Source organism: Gnatocerus cornutus, chromosome 4 (genome assembly GCF_029298725.1).
Source record: "Gnatocerus cornutus isolate USDA-ARS CGAHR chromosome 4, icGnaCorn1.1, whole genome shotgun sequence".
Classification (NCBI taxonomy): Eukaryota; Metazoa; Arthropoda; class Insecta; order Coleoptera; family Tenebrionidae; genus Gnatocerus; species Gnatocerus cornutus.
Genome location: NC_142236.1, coordinates 15,308,548 through 15,323,924, shown reverse-complemented (window position 1 = coordinate 15,323,924; position 15,377 = coordinate 15,308,548). Strand labels below are relative to the sequence as shown.

Here is a 15,377-nt window from a genome sequence, read left to right as displayed (position 1 = left end):
GCATCACATTTTTTTACTACAAAATAATTACTTTTATGTAATGTCTGATAAGGGCTGACCGTTTCAATGTCTTTTAATATTAAAAATTGTTATTGTTAAGATGTTGATAAATTCTGTTAAAGTTTTTATACAGGGTGTGCAATGAAAACGAAACACAGGCGTTTTGAGGCACTTTCTGGTGGAATTTCAAAAAACGCTGAGACAGGTCAATTTTAGTTGTGAGGGGGACACACAACACACATATTTACAACTTTTTGCAGTTAACTGCCTTTGAGGGGTGAAATTAACCTCATTAATTTTTAAAGATAGGTCTAGGACATGGCACTTTTTTTGAAAGGCCACTGAAGACCTTTACAGTGATATTAATTTTTTTTTTATTTCTGAGGCCTATAAAAAAAATTCGAAAACAAAACTGAGGCGTTTTAAGACACTTACAGGTGGAATTTAAAAAAACGCTGAGACAGGTCAATTTTAGTTGTGAGGGGGACATACAACACACGTAATTATAATTTTTTGCAGTCAACTCCCTATGAGGGGTGAAATTAACCCCTTTAATTTTTAAAGATAGGTATAGGACATGGCACTTTTTTTGAAAGCCCACTGAAGACCTTTACAGTGATATATTTTTTTTATTTATTTTTTTAACAGTTGCGATGAATTTACGTACATAAGTATCAACATAACTAGGCATGTGTAGCACTAAAATACTTACATTTGATTTCAAAAACAGTAGCAATTTTGTATTTTTTAGAATCACCGTATCAACAGAGCGGAAATCACCCCAAAGTTGAAAAATACATTCTAACAAAAAGGGCAAATAAAAAAATTATTATATCACTGTAAAGGTCTTTAATGGGCCTTTCAAAAAAGTGCCATGTTCTATACCACTCTTTAAAAATGAAAGGGGTTAATTTCATCCCTCATAGGGAGTTGACTGCAAAAAGTTGTAAACACGTGTGTTGGTGTCCTGCTCTCACCTAAAATTGACCTGTCTCAGCGTTTTTTGAAATTCCACCAGAAAGTGCCTCAAAACACCTCTGTTTCGTTTTCGTTGGCCCACCCTGTATACATATGTTGAATTAAAAAAAGCTTCAAATAATTCTATTGCCTTAAAACGTATGTTCAGTTAACAATTTGATTATGTGTTTTTCGATTATCCGTGCAGGCTCCGACCCCGAGAAGCACAGATAATTGAGGTTGTACTGTAGATGCGTTTATTTTAGATAAGTTTAAGAAAAATAATTTAGTGCACTTAATATAAAGTGGGTTGATCTAAGATGCATTTTCTTGTAATAAAGTAGGTAGTAAGTTACTTGTCAATTACTAACTTTTGCAAAATATTAGAATATATTCGTAAAAATCAATCGTAATAAATTGATACCTTTGTCCTATAAGAATTAAATGTAATTTTTTCACTAGAAATTAGTTATTAGAGATGTAATTAATATACAGGGTGTTTCAGAACTCATGACCCATGAAGCACGAGAGGGTGGCGACAACAATACAGATAGTAAATTTTAAAACAAAAATTGATTAAGTTTAATAGTACTCGAGAAAGGATAAAATTTAACAACCAAATCCGGAAGCTTATTCTACAGATAGAGTAAAACGCCATCCCAATTTCCTAGGCAACTAGAGTGTAATGTTCATCTGACCAATGAATAATAGAGTGTCTATAGTTACCGATTTTCAAATTCTGTTCTGCTTCGGGATTGGCTACTGTTTTTTTGTCTTATCTCGATTATTTTTTCAGCTAAAAAATTTTTGTTTTAAAATTTTGGGTTAGAATTGTCTCCATAAGCCCCTTTTTTTTGGGACACGAGTTCTGGGACATCCTGTATGTAGGAAGAGTTATTATTTATTGCATGAGTACTTAATACAGGCTAAATTGACAAATTTTAAGTAAAATAAAGTATACAATATAGTATGCAAAATTGGCAAGTCTCGAGTAACATCCATTTCGCACGAGTTGCAAACAAGATTTTTTTCTACAATCGGAACAAAATCGAGCAAAAATCACACAAGTAAACAAATACTTCAAGTATTTAACAAGTACACAAGTACTTCAAATTATAGTTTTGACAGTTATTTTAAAAGTGACTTGACAGAATTTCGCCCACACTCCGTTTTTACGTAAATTTAGCGATAGGCACGAATATGCGTGAAATCTCACAAAAGTCGATAAATCATCTTTGAATGGAAGTACAAAACGATTATTCACTAACAGATTCAATGCCTGTCAAGGTGACAAAGACTTTTTTTACAATTGGTATATCGTGTGATCATTTTAATTTGTTGTCTAGCCAACTTCGTGGCTTCGTATCAATTGGAGTCTAAACAATTTACACAAATTTATCGTTAAATCAGAAATTCAAAGTGCACGTAGTCTTCGAGTTAAATGGCACAATTGTTTTTGGTTTGGCGATAGGAATAAATAATTGGAGTAACGAATAATTAGCTAAACACAGTGCGCGAACGTCACATTGTCAAATTTGTGATAACTAAAACAAGGTTGCTTGCATTATGGTTTGGTGATAACAAAACAACATTTAAAAGTCTGTCTACACTCATTTTTTTTACTTGCAGAAATAATATTGTGAACACAAAGCTAAGATGAAGGTTGTGTTGTGTTTGCTTGTTGTTTCTTTGCGTTTAGGTAAGTTTTAGTGTATTCATGTTCTATAGAAAACGGGGCTCATTATTAAATGGTTTTATTATGATCATTGTCTATAAAAAAAGTGGGTAAGGTAAAACACCGTTAATTTTGGCTAATCATGACCGTGTCCTTCCTTATTTTAAATCCAGGTCAAGTTTCAAAAAAATAAAATTATCATTTTTTTGTCTTTGACCTTAAATTTAACAAAATTATGAAATTATTATCAAAATAATTATTCTTATTAAAATAAGTTTTTGTTTTATTGTTATTTAAAACTTGAAATTGAGGAGTCTTGAATTCTTTTTTCTCTTGACTGTTTAGAAATGTCGACCAGGATTGTTGGATTTTTGACGGCTTTTCGATGTTTTCCAGAATTAAAAATAAAATTAAGGCGCTTTTGGAATTTCTGTTTTATTTTACGTAGGTTAATAATTTATAAAATCCTGACTATTTCTAACAGGTTTTAAGATTTTTTCTGTTTATGTAACTTTTTAAATTCTTTCAATACTTTATTGGATCTAATTCTCCAGGATTCTCTAAGAGTTTGGATTCTGAAAGAGTTGCCACAAAACTTACAGCAATTCTGTAGGATTTATAAAATTTTCCGCGATTTTCCTGGATTTTCCAGAACTTTTCAAAGGTTTTTAAGTTTTAATTTTTTGATTTTTGAGTTGAGTGAAGTTTTTTGAAAAGTCTCGAATTTTTCGTATTCGTAGTATTCGTATTCGTGGTTTATTGCATTTAAATTTTTCATAAAATTGCAAGTTTTTCAATTTGAAAATACAAAAATAGGATAATCTAAAAAAAGATGGATTCATACCATTGAGACAACACCGAAGACTTCAAAAGTATGAAAAGAATTCAACGAGAACTAATAAGAGGATCAAAACACAACGTCTTAAAGATACCTAAAATGATGTTTAGAAAGATTGAATACATCCTAAAAAATTTTAAAAATCCTAAAAATTTTAATCCAATCTATGACTTCAAACTGCTTAAAAAAATACAATAATTTGAAGAATTTTAAAAACTTTTGTTATTATTATTAGTTTGTTAATTTTTAATTATTTTCATTCATATTAATTAAATTAATAATTGTATCCAAAAAGCACTAGTAAAGTGGTCTTTATACATTTATTTGATGCAGATAAAGTACTCTGTTACTTTCTAGAGATCATAAAAAAAGTTATGCTTTCGATCTACGATCTCAAAATAACTCATTTGTTGTCGTAAATAATTTGCTTCTTTCCATAGAAGTAATAAATAATCCCCTATCTATTAATGATTCTTAGATTATTATAAAAAATACCTAAGGATATCAGTCTAAATGAAAAATAATTCAGATATATTCTAGAATATCTTTACAATCAGAAAAAAATATAACAAATAATGGAATAGCATAAAACCTTAAAAAAGCAAGAAAATCTATAAATTCTCAAAAACCTTTTTTCAAAAATTTTTACCATCTCAATGTTACATAAAAAACTTGATAAACTTGAAGAAATTGAAAGTCTTAAATTATCTGTCTAAATTCGAAAAAAAAAATTAAATAGTTTATTAAAAATCCTACAATTGTTTTTAAATGTCTAAAAAATTTTGAGAGAATTTTGTTCGCGCTGAAATATCCAAAACGTTTTTGAATCTGACTATTCTTTAAAATCTAAAAACTTCTTGAAAACCCCAAAAAATTTCCTATAATACCAAAGAAAACCTTGAAGAAGCCTGATGTACTGTAAAAAAATCTGATAGAACGTAAAATTTCCGTAAGATTGTTAAGAAATTTTAGACCTCCAGAAGTATCCATATTGCAAGAATTCCAAAGAAATTTAAAGAATTCCGAAACCTTTAAAAAAATGTCTTACAACTTTAGAGAATAAATACACATTTATGGATACTTAAGATAACTAAAGAATATTTAATTATTCTAGAAATTTCTGGAAGTTTTCTATACAGAGTCCGGCAACACTTGTGTCCACCCCTAAAATCGTCTTTAATTTTAAAGATAAAATTTTGAAACTTTGCATACGCTCATAGTTGACAAAGCTCTAGAAGCTGACGCAAAAATTTGTTTTTTTCTCAAGGTTTGGTTGGCGTCGCGACGCCTAAGAAGTATAATTTTTAGCGATTTTTGAGTTTTTGCGGAAAAATTCGCGAAATCATTTTTTTTCAACATAACTGTGATACAAATATCTGAGTTTTTATTTTAAATCTAATGCGAATTGTGTTTAAAATTTGCGAAAAAAACGCTGTTTTATCAAGTTAGTTTTCAATAGTATGACAGCGCAGTGGCAAACTACGTTTACACCAAAATTTCACAAATCACTTCATTCCCTCTTATAAAGGTTAATTTTGATTAACACGGGCATGTTGCACTTTATGGACACCCGAAATCGTTAATTAACATCGACAAAGCGACAATTTCACTAAGTAAGACTTTTGTTACAATCTAAAGCGAACCAAAGGATAGATGTCATTTGTGACACATGATGTTGACAGATGGGTGTAAACGTAGTTCCCAATTTTGACGTAATGAAATTGGAAACAAACTTGATAAAACAGCATTTTTTCTCAAATTTTGAAGACAATTTGCATTGAATCTAAAATAATAACTGAGATATTTTTAACACATTTATATTAAAACAAAATTAGAGGTTGATATCACAAACCCTCACAATTAATTAAAAATTACATTTTTAAGGCGTCGCGACGCTAAAACCATAAGTGATAAAAAACAAATCTTTGCGTCGGCTTCTAGAGCTTTGTCAACTATGAGCGTATGCAAATTTTCAAAATTTTATCTTTCAAATTAAAAATGATTTTGGGGGTGGACACAAGTGTTGCCGGACCCTGTATAGTAGATAGTCGCGTGTGGTAACTTACATTTTACAGTGCGAAATCAGTTTGAAGCACAACGGCGTGCTTTAATGACTGAGCGCTGTAAAATGGTTAACGCACAAGAGTTGTATTAAACTTTTTGGCCAAAGAACTTTTATTTGAAATAATTGGGCTTTTTTAAATTCATGAAAATTGTCACATCTGACATTTATAAATTTCGTCAACTATCAATTCTGTCAATTCTGTAGTTGGTGCACAAAAAATACAAAGATGGCGCTGTATAAAAATGTTTTAATATGACTTAAAAAATAGAAATATTGTATTAATTGAGATAATAATTTAGGTAAATACCACTTTAGTGATCAATCTTTAATATAGTAAAGTGATTTTAATTTATAAACGCATTTGAAAAGCAGACCGCACGGCGTGGGTAAATATAATGTTTCCGAAGATATCATTTAAATGTTAATTTGACGTTTACAATTCATGAAGCCAAAAAGAATTTTAGGCATTCTAAAGATTTCTCTCATATATCTAGAAACTTTCCAAGCATCCATATCTCAAAAGAGTTTTTTCAGGTGCATCTTTAGATTGCTTCTCTTGCCAACAAAGCTACCGCACACCCACCTTCTGTAGCACAATTCTCCCCGACAGGATGGTCGAACAATGCGAAGGCAATCAAGAATGCGTCCAAGCAGTCGAATTTTTCCAAAGTGCGCTCTCAAACTCGCACAATACATGAAATTCAATTTTTTTTTCAGACGGCAGTCTCCAACTGGTACGTCGAGCTTGTTCACCCCCTGGATTTTGCGACAATTACCAGAAAAACGGCGAACTCAAACAATGTAAAACTTGCCGAAGTGACAGATGTAACAACGATATTCTTTATGACCCTATGCCTACAGAATGTAGTTAACTTATTTTTGCGCGTTATTGTATTTATCTTATGTAATTAATCATGTTGTCTTTATTGTTATTTTAGTGCGACTTTAGACCGGAATTTTTTACTTACAAAACCTTGAGGTTTAAAAGTAGAGGCAAAAGTTCTTCCTTCCACTCTTCCTGTTTTCATTCACATTTGAATATGTACCTGTAAAATCCTATTTAACCTAAATATTAATAGCAAAAAATGCTCTAGATTTCTAAACTCTAGAAACCTAAACGAAATTTGAAAACTTTAACATTTTTGTATTCCACAGTATCAAATTACAGCCGAAAACACTAAATCTCGTTTATAACAACAGTCAGACATTTCGAAAATTTTCGGTTACACTTTGTAGAGTTTGTAGTTTTAACTTTATAACAATGAGATTTAGCGAGGTTATTACCTTTTAATTGGTTTTTAATTGCACCAAATTACATTCATCGAATACAAGAAAGAAAGAAATTATTGTGCCAATTGTCTTGGTTATAAAAGTTTTGTGCTTAACAAGGTAAATGATGTGATAAAAGTGGTCACCTGTAATAACGGAAGTACTACAAGATTCTTCAATCGAAAGTCTGATTGTAACCATTCTCTTACTTTATCAGCAGTAAATATAAGACGGCTGGTGACAAAAAACAAAACTCTTTGAAGTGAAATCAAAGAAATGAAAGCCGATAAAATGCTACAATCTACAATTATTATTAAGGGCCTAGTCTTTCAAACAGCAATAATTTTTGATAAAAATTACATCTTTTTTTTTTCTAGAAATTATGGAATAAATTGATGTGACTGAACTACTAGTAGAGATGGTGAAAATAGTATATTATGTCCTTAAGAGTAAAAATGAAGCCTTGTGTGCTTAGCCTGTTCGTGTGTCTGCCAAACGTAGTAAATTGTATTTTAAAAAAACTTAATTCATGCAGAATCATAGTGCAATGGAAACATTTCTAAGGTTACAGTCTATGGAGCCCAAGCATATAAAGTGCTGTGTTCTGCTTAAGGCGAGTGCCAAGACTCGTCGCTGGTCAGAATTCGAGCTGAGCTGTCACATCGGGAAGGTTGTCAAGCGGTACCTCTGTTTACAACACCCCTTACTGTGCTATCGTAAAGTGATTGTAAAATAATAAATGCTTATTTTGTCTCTGTCTGGTAGAAATACTTTTTCATGGGTAAAATAATATGAATAAAAAACTTTTATTTTAAAATTGTAAGTACATCAGTACGTTGTTCAAAAAATAATTAGTCAAATAATAAATAGATCAAAGTATTATATAATATTTGAATGCCAAACAGAAATTTTCTAAAAAAAACTAAACTTATCTGTTTTATGTTTAATTTTATTTGTTTCCAAATAGATACGTATTTGGTATGAAGGTATACTCAAAAGATACAAAATACATAGTATAATAATGTGTATAATATGTACATGTTAGTAAGTATTTATAAGAAAAGTGGTATTTACATAATAGGTACTTATTTACAATATTGACAATTAACTAGTACATAGGTAATACAAACTCAATGACGGCGGATCGGAATAGACAATCTTTGTTTCCTAGAGTCAATTAATTCCAGCAACATGTGATCAAAATAAAACTTCATCAATTTTGGTTCCATTTTTTTTTCCAAAAAGTTGTGTCTTCATAAATATATTCATATTTCATATCACTTTCTTGTCCAAACCAAACACCCAAAATACACATTATTTTTCGTGTTCTTCTTAACTGCCCTTGGATTTGGTAATACCAATTATGATTTGAATTTACAATGTATGTTCCATTTTTTTCTAGTTACCAGAAGTCAACCTTTTTATTCTCCCAAAAAAAATTTATATTGTTCTCAAAGGAACAAGATTTAGTGGGTTTTTCAGTAAAAGTTGAACCGACCGGCGGCAAAATGAAAGAAATTGTCATCACCTAGTAAAACTCCGGTCAGTTTCTTAGATAAACTCTAATCCAATATTGCAAACATCAGGTAAATTGCATCCGGTCAGGTCGCTCCATAGAGTTATACCATTCAAAACAATTTTGTTTCCTTCAACATTTTTTATTCATTGATGAACTTTTAAATTCTAGTGAAATAAGAAAAAAATAAACATAAATAATAAAATATGTAATAAGAAAAATAATAATAAATTACTATTTTATTAAATTTCATTTTCTAAATTTTACGTCCAACACCGTGAAGTAGTCGAGAAATTAATTCGTGTGTCATTGAAAGACTTTAGTTGAAAACATGACTATAAATTAAATGAATTTTCATACTACATAGTTGTTTCTATAATTTCATACATCAAGCATTATGAACTTCAATGTGCTTGTACTTATTAGCACTTTTAATAACGCTCTTCTAATTGTAACCATTTTATTATCCTCTGTGCGAAACAAGCAGGTAAAAATTTTAGAAGAAATCCCTTGATTTACAACTTCCAAAGCTGGTCAAGAAACCGCAAATGAGGGTACGCTTATAAATCAACCTAGTCGTAAATTATCTGCAAAGCTCAGAGCTTCGATTGAAAAATTTTTAGTTTATCTCACTCATAACTAGACCAATTTTAATGATATCGATTTAAATTTAGCGGGAAAGTGATTTTGAAAGTATTCTTTACTAATTCTAAGTTTAAAAATTCACAAAAATCGGACATAAACTTCTATTCGTAAAACTACCCCTAAATTATCGAATTTTCAAGTCCTTTAACTTTTAAATTAAATGTTTTTTCCAATGTTTGATTCTTAGTTTTAGAAGAAAATATGAATACAAGCAGTTGAGAATAAGAACGAAACTGATACATGAAAAAATAAGCGAAATATTTAGACGATACTTTACATGGGATTCTCCATAAGAAAAATGTCTTGGCACTCGCCTTAAGGATATAAATGAAACTTATACCCTGACAATTGAGCTACATAAGGAGTCACTTTAATGACAATTGAAAAAAGATTTAGCCACAATTAAACGCAAATTCTTTTGGCAACAAATTAATAAATGTTGGTTTTCTTGGTAAAAGAAGCATTTAGATATTGCAATAGACTTAAATCTGTTTGCATCGTGGAAGATTTTACGGCTGCAGAATCATAGAGGTAACATCTCAACATTTTGTTGGCTTTTGAAACTTAATAAATTAAAGTAAGTAAATACACAAATGTTGGTTTACAGTTCAGCATCATACTCAAATCTTACTACTGACGAAATGCCCAAACTAGCATTATTGATAAAGTGGCACGGCATGGAAAGATACAGAGTGTCCCAGAGCTCGCGCCCCAGAGAGCAATCCAGATGATAAATTTTAAAACGAAAATTGACTAAGTTTAATAGTTTTCGAGAAAGGATAAAAAATTAACAACCAATCCCGGAAGCTTATTCTAGAGATGAAGTAAAAAAATTTTAGTTTCGAAATTTTGGTTCAGATTTGTTACCTCCATAATCCCTTTCTCTTTGGGGCGCGTGTTTGGGAACACTATACAGTATGTCCCCGGATTGAGTTCACAAGAGGAAAAAAAACGTTATTTTTTATTTTACAAAAAAATGACAAAGGAATAATATTTTTTGCTTAATTTAAAATAAATAAATCTTTAATTAAAACTTTAATATTATGAAGCTGTGTTCTTAAAATCGAAAAAAACAAAAAATAACGAAGAACTTTTTTATTTTTAATTTTGCAAAAAATGTCAAAGGAATGAAATTTGTTCCTTAACTCAAACCAATTTCCACTATTTGATTGACCCATTACCTCTTTTAGCTCATAGTTCAATTCTAACTCGAAATTCTTTAAGACTCTTTCGAATTTTCTCAATTATTGTTAAGGATGCAATTGCAATTGCATTTTTTTCCAATTTTTTAGTAGGTACTTATACATTGTTGGGTAAATTTTTCTTTAATCTTTAACGCACTATTTGATATTGTGAATCCACAGCCTGCTATTATTTAAATACGATTACAAAATTCAATAAAAAAAAATAATGAAAAAATTAATTTTAATAGTACAAACTAATAATTTTGAAATTTTAATTGCAGATTTATTTGTTTTGAAATACGCAAAAAGTGTTATTCCTTTGTCATTTTTTTGTAAAATAAAAAATTAACTTTTTCCCTCTTGTGAACTCAATCCGGGGACATACTGTATATCTTGTGATTAAAATTAATAATTGCATGACACTTGTCACTGTTAAAAGACATTGATTTTTGTTATTATTTAGATAATCTAATAGACTATATTGCATAATCTCGAAGCAATAATATGCATTAATAAAAAACAAGCTGCTACAAAAATTATAAATCCCATGATAAATCAATACAAAAAAAAATGCTATAAGTCTCTTTGCATTATATTATTTAACAAACCAAACTTTTTATTTAAAATGAAATCGGCATTGCTTTCCAAACGTTCGATATGTTAAATGAAAAACTTAAATTGATGACAATATGGTACAGTTCTCACAAAAATCTTATAGAAAAAAATACACAGTTAGTTCGGCCAAGTCAGACCATTTCAATTCCTGTCACAAACTTCAATATTTTCGCATACACAATTATTTTTATAACTGATTTTAATTTAGAGGCATCCAGAGTTAAAACTGCAAGCCTCTGAACTACTAAAAGGTTTACCCTCATCAGTAATTTACAATACAAGATAACTTACATTAAAATCCAGTGTTGTTTTTTGTTTAGTTCAATTGATTCAAAACTTATACCGAGCTGAGGTTTCGCAAAACAGCAAAATATGACCAAGCAGTCCTCATAATCTTTAAAATCAAATATGTATATCACGATAATTATGCGAAGTTTACTTACCCTAATGAAGGTTTCCAAGGAAAGATGAAACAAGTCAACAGCTTTAAACACAATTGGTTTCTGAGTTCGCTGGATAAAAAAAACTACTTCTTTCTTTAACAGCTCCGGTTGATCTGCCCAATCAAATTCGTACGCGGCCGTCGGAATTTTACTACTCTGAAATAGAAATGATTAAGAATGTCGCATGTGATTACCACACGTACTTTAAATAAAACTTCATTTCCAAACCAGCTGTACATGATAATCTGCATGGTAAGAGCGCCTTCGTATGATAAATTAGCGTTGAATTCACTAGTGAAAACTCTAATCTAAAAAAAAGTTTGTAGTTGAATAAATTAAAACAAAAAAATTAGAGAATACAAGACTTAATTGAAACATGTTGACGCCCAGTGACACTGAGCTGACGAAAAACTGAATGAAAATGACGAAATCAAAGACCTTATTCGTATATTGAGCAAATCTAAAAGCATTTTTTTTTTAAATAGTATACAGGTAAATCTAACCTTAGAATCTCCTTATGGTGTTCGATGCACTCGAGAAAACCTTCTGAAACGTTGTTCTTTTCATGTAATTTCCGCAAATTGTCACACAAAATATCACATTGAATTCCAACGAACATCATTAAAGCAGATATTAAAGAATCGACGTTCACGTTTATGATGGCGAGATAAGTAACACCAAAACTTTGATGAAAGTAGATGAGTTCGTACAATAAAGGTCTCTTAGGGTCAAACGGATACCACGCAAGAAAGGGTAAAACATACTCTTTGTAAGTTCCATTTAGAATTGGTGACAATGTCCAGAGCAAAGCTGTTGATACACCCAATGCATTATAAAGAACGTACAATCTTTTCCAGACTTTTAGACTAGACTTCCTATGATGTTCTTGCAGTTGATTCTTCGGGAGAAACACCTCTTTGTTTATATCGTTGATTAAACATTTTATTGCCTTCATATTTGTGAAAATAACGTAGAATTTCATCATTACGCCGATGATGGATAAGAGAAGAAATAATATTGCTGTAGCTTGACTTAATTCGTCAACAAAGAAGATCTCAAGGGCTTGGACCAAGTTAGGCACAACGATGAAAATTGTGAAGACAATGGCTGAATAGATCGTGTATAAGTCAAATTTGTAGGTGTCTTTAGGCCACAGACCCATCAGACGTAGCACAGAAATCAAATATTCGTTTTGAAGATCCCACTTTGCACTCATTTTAAAACACAAAATTACTAATTTTTAGAAATTAAGACGTTTCAATTTTAGCACTGCTATAGACCTCCGACCACTTCACGTTCGTAGCTACTGAATGTGACGATAGGCTATGATCCGTTACTCTTATATGCCTAGACCAGATATTGATAAAATCTAGACTATAATTTTCTGTTCATTTCGTTATAATTACATTTTTAATAATTAATGTTTTTCTTTTAAAATATGAGTTTTTTTATTTGTAAGGTATATTTAATTTCATATTCCCAGGAAGTAACGCATATCGTCGAGAATGAGAATGTATAATTACTTTTCTTGCAGACAGTTCTATATAATTAATCGAGCTTTATTTAAAAAAGTTGAAAAAAGTAGATCGATAAAAGTAAATTATGGAGGAACTCAATATTATTTTTAAGAAACAAAATAAAAAATGTTCAAGTCTACCAAAACTCAAAGTTCTAAATTAGACTTTAATTAGAAATTTGAAAGTTATATTAACAATTTGATACTTTATGTTTAAGTGTTTACAAATTTCAATTAAATACATTAATAGAAAATTATTATTTATAACTATTTAGGAGTGTTAAAGTCACAAATGCGTGAAAGCTCCCACAAGAAGGTATTAGGAGTACAGGAAACATGTGCATGTTGCATGTACATTCGGAGTCAATTTTGAAGTTCTCATGTCTTTATTTTTGGCAGATATTAATTTATTATGGTATTTATTTGACAATTATTAATGATTGGAGAAAAGATTTGCAAACCAAAAATCAAAAAAAAACCCACTTTTTAATTATACACTTGCACAGATAGATTCAGTTCGTACGAAAAAAATCTCAGAATATTGATTACAACATCAGCATGGATGAAACTGCTTCCGGTTGTCAAAGTTGGTGATAAATTGTTTTTCACAGATTTCACAGATTTGCATTTGTGCAAATTTGGTGTTTAGAAAAATCTACTGCACAAAAAATAACGTTTAGTTGAAATAGAATAAAAATTGTTTTTGACTGATTCACTTGATTTTGAATTACACAAACTTGTTTTATATTTCGTATTTAAAACCCACCATAATTATTTTTATTGATTAAGAATTGTCTTTGACGCGGTCTTAAATACAGCTTGGATAAATATACTGGGTTTTATGAACATGAGTGCGTAAAATTAAACTCGTAAGAGAACTCACCATTTGCAACAACTTTTCTTAATCAATTTTTTTCGAAATCGCATATTTTAAAACTTATTTTTCTCCCCGATGGTGTTTAGAACTATTAAGTTTTAGATAAAGTAAAAAATTTCTTAGGGAATTTACAAAGATTTTATTCAAAAAATTTATTATCAGGGTGTTATGAAATTAAATATACAAAATTTAATCGATTAGAACGCATCAAGATCTCCAACCTTTTTAGATAATTTTTCCGTAAATGCATTTTGATTTTCGCCTTTTTCCGCCCTTAATTTGGCTAGCCGTTCGATGTCTTTTCCGAAATTCACTTTCTTTTCCGCACCGAGGTTTTTTGAGTTAAACCTTATCACAACTTTTTTCACAAAAACGACTGATTATCTGTAATTTATAATTAAAAATGCTCAGTTTGTCGTAAATTTTTATAATGTCAAAATTATTATTAGATAGTTTTTAAAGTGCAGAAGATGGTACAAAATGATTTATACCAACATGGAATACACGGATATGGTACTTCTGTATGGGGAAGATAGGGGCAATGCCCAGGAGGCAAAGCATCTATACAGTGCCCGTTTCCCAAACGAACGTACTTTTATTGGAGCAGTTCAGCATCTACGTGATTTTGGAGAATTTCATACCCCCAATCACAATCGTCGCCGCCAACGGGCTGAGCAAGTAGTAAATCTGAAACCTGCAATTTTGGATGCTGTTGCCGAAGAACCGAACATCAGTGTACGTCGACTGGCACTTCCTATGGATATTTCGCCCTTTATTTAACGGAGGACGCTTTATGAACAAGGTTTCCACCTCATGAAATGTGCACTTTAAAAACAAGTGGATAGGTAGAAATGAACCAGTGTTGTGGCCACCTCGTTTGCCAAACCTAAATCTCTCCGATTTTTTTTTGTAGTTACATATGAAAAAGTTGGTCTACGCGAATCCCGTGAAGTCAGTGGAAGAATTAAGTGAACGTGTAAATGGCTGAAACAATTCGCCAAAGCCCATCGATGATCGTGAGATCACAAGTTCAAAATTCAGGCATGCATTGATAGTGAACGACGGCATTTTGAGAAATTTTTATAAACAAATTCGGCACTATTGTTCAATTGGGTTTTCGAGAATTTATTATTGTTTTTTTGTCTGATCAGATATGCGACGAAATACCACCTGATGTACCCACTCGTTTTTATGAAGCAATGGTTTTTGTCGCATAGACGAAGGTTATTACCCTTAATGCATAGGCGGGTAACGGTTTTCACAGCAAATATTCATCGATTTTTAATTCGAAAACGAAAGCATTTTGGATTTTTTTTATTAAGAAAAGTTGTTGCATATGGTGAGTTCTATTACCAGTTTAATTTTGCGCACTCATTTCCATAACACCCTGCACATACAGTATTAAATGAAGGAAAAATTATTACGAAATAAAATAACTACGAGTAATAATTATCTCTCCACCATGTCAATCACCATGTCAATTTTAAATAAACCTTATAGAAAAAAATGCGTTTTAAATATTAATACTTTAGAGATAAAGCATGAATAAAAAGAAAATAATTAGCAGTTACCTAACCGAATAGGAAATTATAGAGTACTGTGTAAAGAAAAAAAAAAGGGCGGATGCCAACAGCAATCAGGACGCCAAAAATGCAATTTGTTTTGTTCTGATGTGCATTAAAACTGAGAAATGGCTTAACGAAAATAATCAATCCCAGCGCAAGCACAAATGATATTAATGTTGCTAGGTTTCATAACTAAATCCTAAAGAGGATAA

The 15,377-nt window shown here is 30.7% G+C and overlaps 2 protein-coding genes across 2 annotated transcripts; one reads left to right on the top strand and one right to left on the bottom strand.

The window, feature by feature from the left end:
- Positions 1-2,546: 2,546 nt before the first annotated feature.
- Positions 2,547-6,467, top strand: LOC148176395 (uncharacterized). Its single transcript, XM_088034287.1, has 3 exons — positions 2,547-2,656; positions 6,070-6,204; positions 6,253-6,467. Exons 1-3 carry the CDS (start codon positions 2,614-2,616, stop codon positions 6,405-6,407), a joined length of 333 nt encoding a protein of 110 aa, XP_087890413.1. The 5' UTR covers positions 2,547-2,613; the 3' UTR covers positions 6,408-6,467.
- Positions 6,468-11,101: 4,634 nt separating this feature from the next.
- On the bottom strand, positions 11,102-12,423 carry LOC148176394 (4-vinylanisole receptor-like). Its single transcript, XM_088035082.1, has 5 exons — positions 11,711-12,423; positions 11,568-11,667; positions 11,411-11,515; positions 11,208-11,363; positions 11,102-11,158 (listed from the first exon to the last, which is right to left on the bottom strand). Exons 1-5 carry the CDS (start codon positions 12,421-12,423, stop codon positions 11,102-11,104), a joined length of 1,131 nt encoding a protein of 376 aa, XP_087891208.1.
- Positions 12,424-15,377: the final 2,954 nt, after the last annotated feature.